Below are 15,141 nucleotides of genomic sequence, written 5' to 3'. Positions count from 1 at the left end.
ATTACTCATTATTATAAATAAAGGTGGGCTGTGTCTCATAAACAAAAGTCACAATTCCCAAAATCATCAGAAGGTTTTTGTGATGCTGATTGGGCTGGATCTCTTGTTGATAGGCGATAAACTATTGGTTACTGCACTTTTGTTGAAAGGAACCTTGTCTCTTGGAAGAGCAAGAAAAACACAGTTGTGGCCAGATCTAGCACAAAGGCTGAGTATCAACTATCAAGCCATGGCACATGTCACCTGTGAATTGATGTGAGTAAAGCAGTTGTTGACTGAAATTGGGTTTGAGAGAGTGTCTCCTATGTAGTTGTGGTGTGATAACCAAGCTACTATTCATGTTGCATCGAATCCAGTGTTCCATGAGAGAACTTAACATATTGAAGCCAATTGTCACTTTGTTCGAGAAAAGCTACAACAAGGAATTATCTCTACAAGTCATGGTCGCACAGGAAAACAACTTGCAGATGTTTTTACTTAAGTCTCTTGGAAGTGGTAGAGTTGATTATATTTGTAACAAGTTGGGCATGGTTAACATCTATGCTCCAGCTTGAGGGGGAGTGTTAGACCTTAGAAGTAATCGAATAAGGGGGAGGGAAATCAGGGCTAGCGCTAGGCACAAGTCATGATTTCCCTAAGAACTGTTTTGTCACATTTTTATTTATTTGTTGGTTAGTTCCTACTTTGTCCTTGTATTGGTTAGTTCTATTTATTGAATGAAGTGGGCAGTCTCAACACAAGGTTATGACTCCCAAGGTTACAGCCACTTCTCTTCTCTTCTCCTTCTACTTTTCTCTTTTTTATTATTTACAAAGTACATATAGAAAAACTTCTTATGTTTGAAATCAAGACCTAAACTTAGCTAGGTGCAGCATTAACCGTGATACCACAATTACTTTTTGAAGGTAGGGAGACTTCTGTATTTCTATTTTTTGCTCTCCACTTTCGCTCAGAACACTCTATAGCACTCTTTACCATAAACAGCTTACCATACTACCACAGTCCAGGATGCCTATGACTAAAATATTCAGAACATCTGGGTCATTTGATGCAGCGTAGGAAATTCTGATCTCTGACAACCAGCCCAGAACAGTTTTCAGCTTATTAGGAGTAAACTAAAGGGACGGTCATTGTTTCTGCACTTTGTTTGAAGTTTTGAACTAGTTTTGAGTCATCAAGCTCATGATGAGATGATTTGATGCCATAGTTGTGAAATGATGGCATGAAATCAATAAAAAAACACAAGGCACTAACACTTGTTTGCAGGACCCCCCAAGAACTTTAATACCTTAGCAATAACTACAGGAAATTGAGTTAAGACAACAAATAAGGAGGAACTCAATTTTAGCAGCTCATACATTTATACAAAAGCTATCAAGCATTGTCCATAAACAAAAGTATACTAAATCCTACGAGCATATGTATTTCAACATAGAGCCCAATATCTTGCTCAAAAGTTGTCCAAAATAAAGCATTGCAAAATCACAAGATAAATAGAATAAGAAGTAAATTAACGAACAGTAAACAATCAAATGGAACGAGTTCAAATACATACATACTGTTCCTTGGAAGATTCATGGCAACCAAATTTTTGAATACTTCCTCTCTCTCTCTTTTGTGGAAAACCAAGAGATCATTACATCCATCCATACTGAATATCTCAACAGCAACAGGACGTAGCTGGTAATCACGTTTCAAAATCTCATGAACACTATCAAGCTTCCACATACGCCAAGGATGAGGCACATTTCCACTAGTACACACTTTCTCTTTTCCCCAAGCACCACCATTGTATGCCCATGCCCTTGCCCCAGCCCAAGACCTTGCTGTTGTGCTCCACAAAGAAGATGATTTTGACTGGAACTCCATACTACCAGTAACATCCCTTTTCACACCCAAAGCCTGATCAATCACAGAGAGTTCATCTTCACATTCTTTCTCACATATGCACCCAGAATCATCAATATAGAAATTCTCTATAACATATAAACAGAGCTCCCCGATAAGAAAAATACCATCATGCTTATCAAGACCAACGACACGCTCACAATTATATCTGAACCGTATCGTTTCAAGAGGTTCCAGATAAGGTCTAATAAGATATTCACCATTATCAAGCAGTTCCTTTTCCACTTTATCCTCTGTAACTTTTGTATCGTCAATTGTGACTGAAAAGGACTCCTTTGGAGAACCTAGATCAGATTTCCCGTGAATGCTATCAGTTATTTGGAAAGAAACAGAACTGGACTTAACACCGTACTCTAGAGCAGAGTGAAGGCTTGCTTCAGAATGGTCATCATTCCACCCAATCCTAGCAGAAGCTGCATCCCGTTCTTTAACACCATCTGTTTCTTTGAAAAGAGACTCATTGTAATCACCACCATCAAAGCATTTCTCTTTGGAACCAAGAGATATAAGATGAAAGAATGATCCAGAATCAGTTTCAGAAGCATCTAGGTTGTTCTCGTTTTTCCCTTTAGACAGCTCAGCTTCCTCCAGTTCAAACTGTTTACTAAGAACGTTTTGAATTGTATCAATTTTCAATTTGCAACGCTCAAGCTTTTTGCGCTTCCTGTATGGACCTTCAATGGGACAAAGTTGCCATTCAGGTTCATCAGGAGAGGTGGATTTTCTCATGGGGAATATTCCTCTCTCGTGTACTAGTTGTTGGAGATGGGTTTGCCACTCACTCTCAGCATGGAGAACCCAACCATATTTATCTTGACGAACAGATCTCAGCTCAGTTGCCATTGCATCACGAACCAACTCAAGAGCATAGCGCCGCTCATTCACCTGCTCCCAGTGTTTTTGATCAAGTTTTGAAGTATCCCGTGATCTTCTCCCCATCTCTCTCTTGCGACGACCCTCCATCACTTTTATCCTCACCCCAGGAAACTTTGCTGATCCAGAGATGTACTGCACCCACATAATACCAGCACATTGCTCCAACACCTTATTAACCACCTGTTCTGATCCCTGAAACCATTCAAAGAATACAGATGTACTTCCAGTTAACAGTTTGTCAAAACCACCATGTAAAACATCGAGATGATGTCCTTGGTTAGGTTTAGATACAAGCAACTCCTCTAATGAAGCACGTCGATGTACCAGCATGTATTTGACAACATCCACTGCCATGTTCTGTGCATTTCGTCTTCTGTCACGGAGTAGAGAGATTAAATTTATAACAAGACAACAATTTAGGTCACTATCCAGGTTGCTTGGACAGAATACAATTCGTTTGTGAGCAACTAATAACTGCAAGACAGTACAGATATCAATTCCAGAATCCTCTTGTGAAGAGCTTGAAGATAAACTCTTCTTTGATTCCATTTGAAAGCCTAAGCATGAAAGAAGGTCATCCTCACCAATTGTGGCCAAGAACGAGGGAAGAAAACAGTACATGAACATGCGGTTCATATTTTTCAAAAGTGCATGTATATATGTGTCAAGCTGCCTGCTCACTCTTGTTATCGATAGAAGTCCTTTTCCCATAGGCGCTGCTTCTTCAATTCTACCGTATTTGTTTGCCAATTGTAACATGGATAGCAAGAACTCCATAGTTCGCAGTACACCGCCTGGCTGAGGAAAAGCACCCATAAATACACGATCCACTATCATCCAGCACATTGTATCCAAGTTCACAGACCACCTATTCTTATCCAGTTTTTTCTCATTTTCTTCATCATCACGCAACAGACGCCCTTCAAGGAAGTTCATCAGTCTACTTAGGCAAAGGCCCTGGAAAACTAACACAGTTTCTGGATCAACATACAGAGGAACATTTTCTAAAATGATCTCTATGACCTGTGCAGCTTTCACCTGTTCAGTCACAATATCAGCTAGAACTTCTGACACAAAATCTAAAACAGCAGTAGCTCCTGCCGAACATGGACCACCACCATAACCAGAATCATCCATTTCAAGTAAAAGCTTTGGATTTACAGCTAAGAATGTGTTCGCAGCAGATGAACCTTGAGAACTGGATCTTAAATCTTGAGATGCATCATATTCACCCATAGACACAGAAGAACCCATGGATTGAGTAGCAACTACTGGAGATTTTCCTTCAGTATTGCCTGTGCTGCCAATCCAAGAAGCCAGAGCAATCATCGGGGTTGGAGAGGGTATGAGTGGAATTTTAGAACTAGATTTTTCAGACAAAATGGGAGAATCAACTATGGTAAATGATCCAGAACAAGCTGAATCTGCCATTCCATTTACATTTTGGAAGTTAAATTCATTAGTGCTGGAAGTAACTGTAGAAATCTGATCAACACTTTCACCATCAAAACCATGTACAGCCTGGCCATCTTCTCGAATGAATTGTTTGCTTGAATCCCTCTGGGATACAGTTGTCTTACCTTCTGTTTTATCACCAACCAAATAATTCTCGGGTTCAGGAATATCCTCAGAACTTGAACTTACCTGTCCAGGTTGAAAGCTACCAACACTAATGGAAGTTTTCACAGATTGCTCCTGCTCAGGAGGCAAGCTGGAGAATGTATGCTGAGAACTGTGGTTGTCATCAGAATCATTCAAATTCTTCTCTTCTATTCCTAGAGAGAGGTCTTTCGCAATCTTCACCGCAGAAGCAGCCCTACAAGCACACAAATATACATTTAGGCAACATTTTTCCTAACAAACTTTAGAAGGAATCCATAAAACATATCCATAACCACAAGACTTCCAACACACCTAACACACGAGAAATAAAGATCTATACAACTTTCAAGAAATTCTGCCCTTCTGCATACAGCAGAGAAAGGAGAGCACATTTTCGCCAGATCAACCATGAATCTCAATACTGCAGTTGCTGCAGCAGGGGCTGCTGCCTCCCCACCCATCAGACGTGCTGCATATGTTTTATGCATCAAGGCTTCACCCTGAAGTTCCCCCGCCATGTCTGTTGTTCCTTCTACAAACTCTGCCACAAGGCTAGCACTCAGCTGTGAAAGGTTACCAGTTTCATGCGCAAGCATAGCCTGCATGCTCAACCTATCAAATGTCGACTTTGCCATAGCAATCACAGATTCCAACAGCTCCACAAACTTGAGTTCTCCATAACTTCCATCATTTGGCATAAGGGCATGGAAATCTAACATGCGGACTTCTGGTAATCTTGGATAAACAGGCTTACCAAATATTAGACAGAAGAGGATGTAATATATTTCTGGGGAATCATAGAAGCTTGGAAGCACACGTGTCAAATTCTGATAACCTCCACTGATGCGAAATTTAAGTGAAAAGGTAGGAGAAGATGCAAGACAAACACCAAGAAGAGTCATGATCCACCTCATACTGGTAGGATGAACAGATTCATCAAGAAAATATGTTATCAACTTGGATGAAACAATCTTATGCCATGGCTCAAGCAACTCTTCTGAATTTATGGTCACTTGTAAATCAATAAGCATTTCCAGCAACATATTTCGTACAATGACATGCTTTCCCATAGACTCTCGGATGATTTGATGGCGTCGTGTCAATTCAGGTGGATCAAAAGTCATAATCACAAACCTGACCACATGCTCCAGTTCAGAAGCCAAAAATCCATCCTCCAAAATAACCCCAAGCAATACAACTAGTTTCTCTAACACAGGAACTTCCACATCACCCCTCTGCAAGGTCACCAATAAATGCTGGACAAGGTTCATTCGGCGCAAGACTGTAAGGTTATGACTCCTGTACCAATGCATGGATACAAGACGCTCGAGAAATCCAAGTAGAGCAATCTGAATAGAAACAGGAGCTGTCACCCACAAGGTCCAGTCCAACAGAACATGCTCAACCATATCTGCATTTGAGAGAACAATACAGTTTGATGGTTCTGAAGACATATCAGCATTTTCAAGCTCTGAAATATGACTAAATGAATCTTTTTGTACAGAAAAGTCATCAAAATCTTCATGAGATCCAACTGATGAAAATTCATCAGGAAACTTTGACAAAGTAAGATCCTCATAGTTGGCATCATGAATGGATCCAGCAGAGGAGGGAATGATATGTGTCTCCTGCAACTTCTGTGGTTCAGAAAATGAAGCCTCACATGCAGCAATCTGGAAAAAGATCTCAAGACACTGCATATCGAACAATGACATTCTACGGTGCAGAAAAAGCGCAAGCAAATGGTACCCTCTGTAGGCTTGCATATCTCGCACATTCTGCGGACTCTGATGAAGTGCACAAGCAAGTAATGTCAGAGCCATGTGCAGCATATCCCGAGTTTCAGCAGCTTCAATAAGAGACAGGACAATGGCCATTCCACCAACAGTCCGGATGCTATCCCCAATCACATATTGCCTGCAGATATAAATATCCCCATGAAGACGACCAAATCGGGGTATACCTGAAAAAGAAAAAAAATAAATGGAGATTTATTAGGAACTCGGCTTTCTGAGGAAAAAGAAATGAATTAGATCAGAAAAGGAAGTTGAGAGTTTACAAACCCCCTATAGGGGAAGCAGCAGCTGATAATGGATCAACTAGATTGAGCAAGGATAGGCTCCCAGATGTTCGAAAAGCTTCCGAAGATGTTCCATCGAATGCAAATATAAGCTTCTTACCAGAAAGCTGTGATGAGAGATTCCCAAGTCTCTCAAGATCCCAAACAATTCCACTGCCATCTGGCTTAGGGTTCCCTTGTTTGCTGGTGTTGTCAACCTTTTGTACATTGGATGATAAAGGTAATTCAGCATCTAATGAATCCAATATTGCCATACTACCCCCACCACAGGCCTGGTTAGGAACAAACTGCAAAAGATCTGTATCTTGGAACAGCCCTCTATATCCTCTACCAAGAATGTACATAAAGCATATACTACCTGCAGTCAGCACCTCCTCAAAAAGATAGCAACAGCGGAGCCTCCAGGACAACTCACTAACTTTCGCACAAGTAGCAGGTGTCCCAATGGTTACCTGCAATGACTTCCCAAATGGAGATGGTGAATACCCCAGCTTCCCGGTGTGCCTCATCTTTCCATTAACATATACATATGCTACACTAGCTTGGAAAAGTCCAGCCAATGCATTAGGTTTACTATGAACAATGGCTAGGTGATGCCACCTTCCTTCCTCAAGTTCTAACCCAGAAAATGACAACGAGCTGGAGCTGCTAGTGGCAAGAGTTAGAACACCATCATCTTGAAGGTAAAGTCCTGCAAAGAATGTATTTTCATCATCCACTGCACCTACTGAAAACAACCGGAGAACATGGGCTCCAAGCTTCTGTGCACTGGAAGAATTCCGCCTTTTAGAAGGGCCAGTCTTGGACGGTTGTTCTGGCTCCTTTGCTTGGGGTTTCAAGAGATTTCGATACTGAAACCAGCAGACAAAGGAATAACCAGCAGCAGGGGGCCATGATCTTTCCCCTAAAGATACTTGAATAGAAGCATGCCCGACCTTACTCATGTCCATCTCTACAAATGGTGCCAGAGAAACATTTTCGGAAGCTGTATCTTCCAAGTGAACTAATCTCTCCATCATGTCAACAAGAATATGACCTGAATTCATTTTTCTCATTTGCAGAACATATCTGACAAGCACCCGTAGCTCCGATGCTGACAATCTGTTCCAAAAAGGCATGATTTTCAATTTACAAATTTCACAGCAACCATAACGAGATAATAGAGTACACAAATCAATAAAAAGTGCTTCTAAACGTCATTATGCCTAATGATACTTTGCACTTAAAACCTGCAATGTGGTGGCATATGGGCAAGTCCATGAGATAGAGGGACCATGCAACCATCTTATTGATAAAATTCCTCCCCAAAATGAGTAAGGGAAGTGATTCATAGTTTTATCATAAACTAAGAAATTGCCACAAGATAAAAATATAAAAGCTATAAAATAATACATCGGTACTATGAGCACCTACTCTCATTTTGGGCCGAAGATTACCAATGATATGAGTGGGGCCTTGTATCACATGGACCCACCAATGTCTTGCCATGTGACAGATTGTGAATAATTAAATGAAACTATGCCTTGTGACATTTAGTTCTCCCACCTATACTAGTAAAATGAACAAAAGTAGCTACCTGTAAGCACCTAGAACTTGCACAATTTGCAATGCATGGCTGAGGAATGGTGATGAGCCCGCAAGAAATGGGCGGATTGTCTCCAGTAAAAGGCCCACACAACCTAAACACATGCAAATAGTAAATAATAAGAGGATTATTTACATTAAGAGTTATTTTTTAATCACAAAATTCTCCACCTCGCACCTATAGAAGTCAGGCTTTCTTGATTGAAGGGGCCAGCTTGAGCAAGCTTCTCAATGAAGCTTAGCACTTCTAACTGCACCTTTGGAGTAAAATTTAACAATGAGCGGACCAGAACACCGATGGCACTAGCATTATATACCCGCTCCTTATAAGGACTAAAAGAACCTGACGAAGCACTTGAAAGAAAAGAAGCAGACCCAGCCTCAACCAAATCAGATGACGGAACAATATCTGTCGTTGGCACACTGGATGGTGGAAGTACTATTTCAAGTGCAAGTTCCAGCAGCAACTGGATGACTTGCTTTTCACAATCCACACAAAGTAACCCAGATTCAGACAGAAGATCATAAAATGTCTGAGATGATATAACCGTATGCAACCTTGTCCTGTTGACAGCATTACCACATACTCCAGCTGTCATAACCCGCAATAGAAATGAGAAAACCTTCATCTGAACAAGTAAAGAAGATTGACCATCCATCGGTTCTTCATCACTCTGGAAACTATGGAGTGTGGTAAGTAGAAGAGAAAACCCAGTGGCTTCACCAAAGACCCTTTGAGCCGAATTATTGACTCCCAGGATGCGCCATAAGGCTCCAAAAGTGTCACATTTTGCATCACTTTGAAGCTTGTACTGGGTACCCGAAACACTAGTAACCATACCACTCTTTAGAACTTCAACCAGTGAACCTAATTCTTCTGCATGAGCCTGGCAAAAATGAAAATCCAATCATCCATAGTTAGAATAGGTATGCTCAAACAATCAAGATACGATACAGTACATTTATGGTAAAGACAGGATACTCAAGATCCATCACCCAAAAAAGAAAATTTAAAGAAATATTAAGTCAATCTTCTCAACTTCTATCACATTAATTGATCAGGAATACAAGTAAAAGAAGAAATTTTCTGAAATAGCCCTCTGAATTCTAACCCATCAAGCAGTGTAACCCAGGAAAAAAAAATTAATTGCCCACTAACCTGTGCAACATCTTCAATAATCAAACAGGATAATATCCGGAGAACCCCAGGTCGATGGATACTAGATACCAAAAATGGGAGAATAATTGTGACACCATTAGATGATCGAAATGATGATTGATTGGCTTCAGCCTTCTTCAATAAGGAGACCGTACAATCCCATGCAACAGCTATCGTACTCTCTGTCTCAAAAAGAGGAAACTTTCCAGAACCAGATTCCATTCGTTTGGGAGAAGAAATTATAGCATCCTTACTGTCCATGTGTTTCTTGAAGCTGCTTGAACTGGACTTCCTTTCCAGTTGATTATGCTGCTCTGAACCAGAGAGAAACTTGTGTTGCTTCAGGTCATCTACGAGAACTTCCAAAACACCAACTTCTCGCAACACCTTCTTATATTGCTGATCAAACGATAAGAGTTTCACAAAGAAAGAGAGAATGGTATGCTTTAATTCAGATGTTGTTGGTTGCTGCAACAAGCAACAAAGTGAAAGTAATTCTTGTTCAGGAATGCAATTCACAACAGTTACTGCATATTCTAGAATTTTCAAGATTATCTCCTGCAATGATGGAGGAAACCCAGCCATATTTAGGATAAAGAGAGGCACCGTGCGCAACTGCTGGCACAACTTATAATTCTCAAGATGGCTGGAGAATATCTTAAACATTCTATTTAAAACCTCGGCCTGAAGTTCAGTGCTGTCTGCTTTAAGAAAAATATCTTGTAACATTTGAATCGCTTCAAGATCTTTAATTTTGGCATTTCCTTTTTCCAACATTTCATCACCAACCCTATCAGAAGATGATGTACGACTTCTACCATGGCAACTGGCCTTGCTGTGTGAAGATTTGGTGCCTTTACCTCCAGCAGATATACTGTGTTCAGTTAGGCCAATTTGTGCTAGATTAACAAGCACATCAAGTAACCTGGACAATGATGGGGAAAGATGTGGTGGCGAGGCAGCCCAAACTTTTCCTGTGTAATCCTGTCTTCTGAAAGAGTCAGATATAGAAGAACCATCTGAAGCAGAATTTTCCTCGGAAGCATATTGGGATTGGACAGACTGAAAACCCTGATTTTGCTGCAAGTTCGACAGTATTAATGCAAATTGAACAAGAAAATGATAACCGTGGGCATTGTGAATATCCTCCCTTAGCCTGATTCCCCCAGCCTCTACACATCAAAATAAGTTGAGCCCCAGTTAGCAGTAATTCTAAGCCATAACTACTTTCATCTGGTCAAAAGATCAATTCAGACAACTAGTGCATTGAATGGATAAGATAGTTGTGATTTGTGAATGGGGGAGAGGGGGAGTATAAGATAGTATAGGTAATCATGCAAGGCTGTGCAATTTGGTACAAACACATGACAACAGTTTATCTTTGTCATTAAAACTATTGCACTTTCAAACAATCCACATAAGAAGATAATTTTGCACTTACCAGGTCTATATGACAACTCCACACATTCAAGTAGTAAGTCCACAATGCCCATGGTATATGCAGAGTCACCATCTTCAGGATTGAAATCCTTGACAGCCATTAAAATAACTTTTATCTGGTCATAACAGCAGGAAACCATGAAGTGAGAAATATTTCTTATAGATGAAAAGGATACTGAATCAAGTTATAAGCTATAAAACCAAGAAACAGATCCCATAGTAAGGGATTAAGAAGCCAATGTTGACAATAAGATTATGGAATAGATATATCAAGGATAAACTAGCAACATTATAACCAGGAAATAACAAGGTCCCTAAAGTTTTTCCTCTTATGATAAATAACAAATGTATTGGTAATATATAGAATAGTGTAGAACAAGAAGTATGGGGCAAAAATTTCATAGGTACAAACCAATTACCATGAACAGGAACAACAGACATTAAGACTAACAATCCAACACAAACAACAAAGAGGTATATCAATCCCCACAACAATCCCAGTCTAACTACTCATGTTGCAGGTTCATCAACCAAGGAGCTAGAGGCAGACATCAATGGCCGAATCTGGCAAACAATGTGAGAAAATCTCCCCCGACATTCTCCACCCTTCTGGAGTCCAATCAGAGTTGCCAAGTTCTCTTTAACCTTAAAAGTTATTGTGGTTCTCTCAAACTGTCAGCTTCAAACCTGTGCAAGGGAGACTAGTTCTGCCCTAAAGGAATCACCCTCACCAATGTCCCTAACATAATTGACATCTACCATCTGATACCAGTGAGGAAGTACTTCTCTTACTTGATTAGGTCATTCTACACGCATAAAACTAGGCTTGTCAAACGGTACGGTTTCGGTACGGTACCAAAAATAGATACCCAATACCGATACCGTACCATACCGTTTAAGAATATCATTTTCAATACCGATACCGTACCGTTTCGGTATGGTATAAAAACGGTATGGAAAGCAGTATGGATTCGGTATAGAAAACGGTATGGATTACGATCTTGCTGCTTGGGTGTGTGAAGTAAAAAAGTGAAGTCTGAGAGTTGAATGCATAGATATTTAATACATGTGACAGTGACAAGTCTGAGAGTTGAATGCATAGATATTTCATGACATGTGATAGTGACACAAAACGTCTGACAGAAAAGTGAGAAAACATCTTCAGTATTCAGTCTTAATAAGTTGGTTGCCCAATGACCAATGTATAAATATAATAATAGTCGGATATAATTTCTCGATCTGCACAATGGGTTGGCTGCCTTTACATCATGAATTGGTATTGCGTGTTGAACACTCGAACTACCATTTCAACTTTCATTTATTTAAGTTTACAAATATACCCTTAAAAACGGTACGGTTTCGGTACATACCGATGGTATTGTACCTAATACCGATACCGTACCGTACTGTGGTCAATACCGTTTGACCATACCGTACCGTACCGTTTTTGCAACAGTATGGGTTGGTACGGTTTTACGGGGGCGGTTTCGGTATCGATACACGGTTTCGGTACCAAATTGACACCCTTACATAAAACCACAGATTCAAGGTAGTTCAAAGAGTATCAAGCTATCAGACCAACCTCAAGGAGGACAACCATCTCAAACAAAATAAATCTGAATTTATCCAAATCTTTAGTGGTTTGATGTTAGAAATCATGATATTAGATGGGAAATGCATGAAAAGGGCGTACCCAGTGCACGAGGTTCCAGCCACTGCGGGGTCTGTGGAGGGTCATAATGTACACAACCTTACTTACCCCTGCTTCGCAGAGAGGCTGTTTCCCAACATTTTGGAGGTGGGAAATGCATGAATACTGACAAATATATATTTATGCATTTGCAGAAGACCTACATGTGGTGCCCAAAAGTAAATGGTTGATATTATAGAATAACAAGGGGAATATTTCAAGAAAATTGTTTGTATAATACCACCATAGTTGTCAAGGTATCGCCTAGGCGCCACCTAGGAATCTAGGTGGGTTTCCAAGGGCTGAGCAGTTGCCCGCCTTATTCTAACTTAACAAGGTAGGCGCCTTCGGATGCCAAGGTCCCTGGGCGGTTAATTTTTTTTATTACGTTTTTTTTCTTCTAAATAATGTTGTTTCTCACATTTTTATTGGCTTGTGTACAAGTTTGTGAATAACTGAGAAGCATGGGATCATTCAATACCAAAAATAAATTAATTAATTAAGAAAAAAATCAAACTTCACTAGTTCACTTCTCTTTTTTACTTACATTCCCCTCTCCCCCTCTAAATAACGTTGTTTCTAACATAATGTGATTGCTGTAATGATGTAATGATGTTGCTAGATATAGTGGCAAATTAGTGCATAAATTCTATATGTATTGTTGTTGTAATTGTTGTAATGTCATAGCCTGTAAACATAATTATATTGTTACTATACTAGATGTAATGGTTACATAAAAAAATACTAGTGTGCCTTGTCGCCTAAGGGCATAGGCAGCCCTCCAACACTTTGGGTCGCCTAAATAATGTATACCACATTATGTGTCATAAAGGATGAGAGAATCCTACAGTTCAAAAATGTCCAGTGGACATGATGATAGGCTGCAAACAATATGATGCAGATGCAATGGCCTAGCTAGACAAAAAAGACCCAGTTTGGAAGCCCAAGCTCTGGAGGACCAGGTGTAAATTTGGCCTCCAGTTCCAGTAGGAGTAATTAGGACATTACATTTTTTACCAGGGGTCTTTAGTGGCTGTTGAGAGGTATTGGAGCCCAGTTTAGTTTCAAACTCTGTTTCAGTTTTAGATTGTGATTAGGAGTTCTAATTTTAGTCTTTATATATATATATAGGCGACTTCTGCCTGTGAGACCACACCATCTTCCAAACATCTACATATAGAGGTTCAATCTTGCGATGCTTGACAATCCTATGCGTTAATGCAGTAATCATATCAGCAACCATTTATGTATACGATTGTCTCACTACCATATCTGCACAACCTTGGTTCTCATACCAGTTGATAACAATCTTTAGCTGAAAGAAAGACAGGATTGCAAGGAATGCGACCAGCTGTTTTGAATGGCAGCAAATGAGAGGACATTTTTATTTATTTGATTCGAAAAACTAGAAATATCTAACTAACTATATAAATTTCTTATATATATATATATATATATATGTGTGAGTGAGTGTGTGTGTGTGACATGCTCTCTCCTCCCCCCCCCCCTTTGGAAAAGACCCCCTTGCCCTCCTATGTCCAGCCCTGTAATTGGTGTATGCCACTAGCTTACCGAAAGCTAGAAGCATACCCAATCCTCTCTCACGTGTGTGTGTGTGTATGTGTGTGTGTGTGTGTGTGTGTGTGTGTGTAAGCAGAAAACCTAGGACCCGTAACCAGTAACTTTAGAGAGGAGAACCAGATTTGGGATTCCATCTCCTTTGAAATTAAATCCAAGCTTAGTTCGGTTGCTCCCTCTTCTTGTATTGACACCCCAAGAAACAGACTTCTTGTATCCTGGGGTCTTTCCTCTATCTCCCTTACTCCCGCGGGCTCCCCTGTTTGAGCTTCCGCTGTTGGTTCTTGTTTTCCTCCCTCCTATTTGAGGGCTGTTGTTTCTTTTCCTTTTTTGTAATGAAATTTTTATTCACCCAAAAAAAACTTTAGAGAGGAGAAAGAGAGAAGAGAAGATGGAAGAAGCTGTTGAGAGAAAACAAGCTTGGATGGTTAGAACTCCATCCCAAGCCTTCTATTTATAATATTCTAAAACATGAAAGACAAGTAAACTTGGGGTTCAAGTATACTTGGGGTACAAGTAAACTTGGGGAACAAGTAAACAAAACAGATAAAATACCCTTATCGGGTTACATATCTCAACACTCTACCTCAAGCTGGAGTATACATATATCAAAAGAAAGCTCCAACTTGGACCAATAAGAATAGAAAAAAATAAATGCTACACTAGTCTTGAATAGTAGTCGTAGACTCCAGTGAGCAGAAAGAGACCTCCAATCAACCACCATAGAGCACACACTCCAAACATTCTAACACTCCCCCTCAAGTTGGCGCATAGAAAGCACGCATGCCCAATAACGAAATAGGATGAAACAGCTTCCCAAATAATCTTGAACATAATAAATCTTCAAGAACTGGAAATAATTGATCTTCAAAACATGGACAGACTTGATCAGCAAACCGGGACAGATTTGTTCTGCAAAGCTTGAGAAGAATCGTTTTTCAAAATAGAGAGAAGCATCGATCTTAACAAAGGCAGACACAATCTTCAAAAAAAGGCAGCTTTCATCGATCTTAATAGTTGTCCGGTGATGAATCTCGGATCGTCACAGTAACATAAAATCTTAAAGATAAACAAATAGGGTAGCAAACATCGGAAAAACCTAAACCAACCCAACTGTAGATCCTCAAATAGGCATCCAAATAAGATCCCAAAATATCTTCAATACTTCAATCTACCCCTCACGGCAAATTCAACCCAATAACTAAAGATACCCAATGGCAATGA

General features: G+C 40.0%; 1 protein-coding gene across 2 annotated transcripts in view; it reads right to left on the bottom strand.

The window, feature by feature from the left end:
- LOC122665375 (protein SPIRRIG-like) overlaps positions 1-15,141 on the bottom strand; it is a 67,442-nt gene that overhangs the window by 16,327 nt on the left and 35,974 nt on the right. The window contains exons 9-15 of one of the 2 annotated variants that reach the window (XM_043861508.1): positions 10,651-10,765; positions 9,210-10,381; positions 8,229-8,937; positions 8,043-8,145; positions 6,450-7,567; positions 4,699-6,349; positions 1,556-4,600 (exon numbers count right to left, since the gene is read on the bottom strand). In XM_043861508.1, coding sequence (XP_043717443.1) covers positions 1,556-4,600; positions 4,699-6,349; positions 6,450-7,567; positions 8,043-8,145; positions 8,229-8,937; positions 9,210-10,381; positions 10,651-10,765 — 7,913 coding nt within the window. The remainder of the gene's footprint in view (positions 1-1,555; positions 4,601-4,698; positions 6,350-6,449; positions 7,568-8,042; positions 8,146-8,228; positions 8,938-9,209; positions 10,382-10,650; positions 10,766-15,141) is intronic. The other variant, XM_043861510.1, reaches the window with a different exon arrangement.

The sequence above is a fragment of the Telopea speciosissima genome, chromosome 6, assembly GCF_018873765.1.
Source record: "Telopea speciosissima isolate NSW1024214 ecotype Mountain lineage chromosome 6, Tspe_v1, whole genome shotgun sequence".
NCBI lineage: Eukaryota > Viridiplantae > Streptophyta > Magnoliopsida > Proteales > Proteaceae > Telopea > Telopea speciosissima.
Note: the sequence above shows the minus strand (reverse complement) of the source record. Positions and strands in the feature narration are given on the sequence as shown.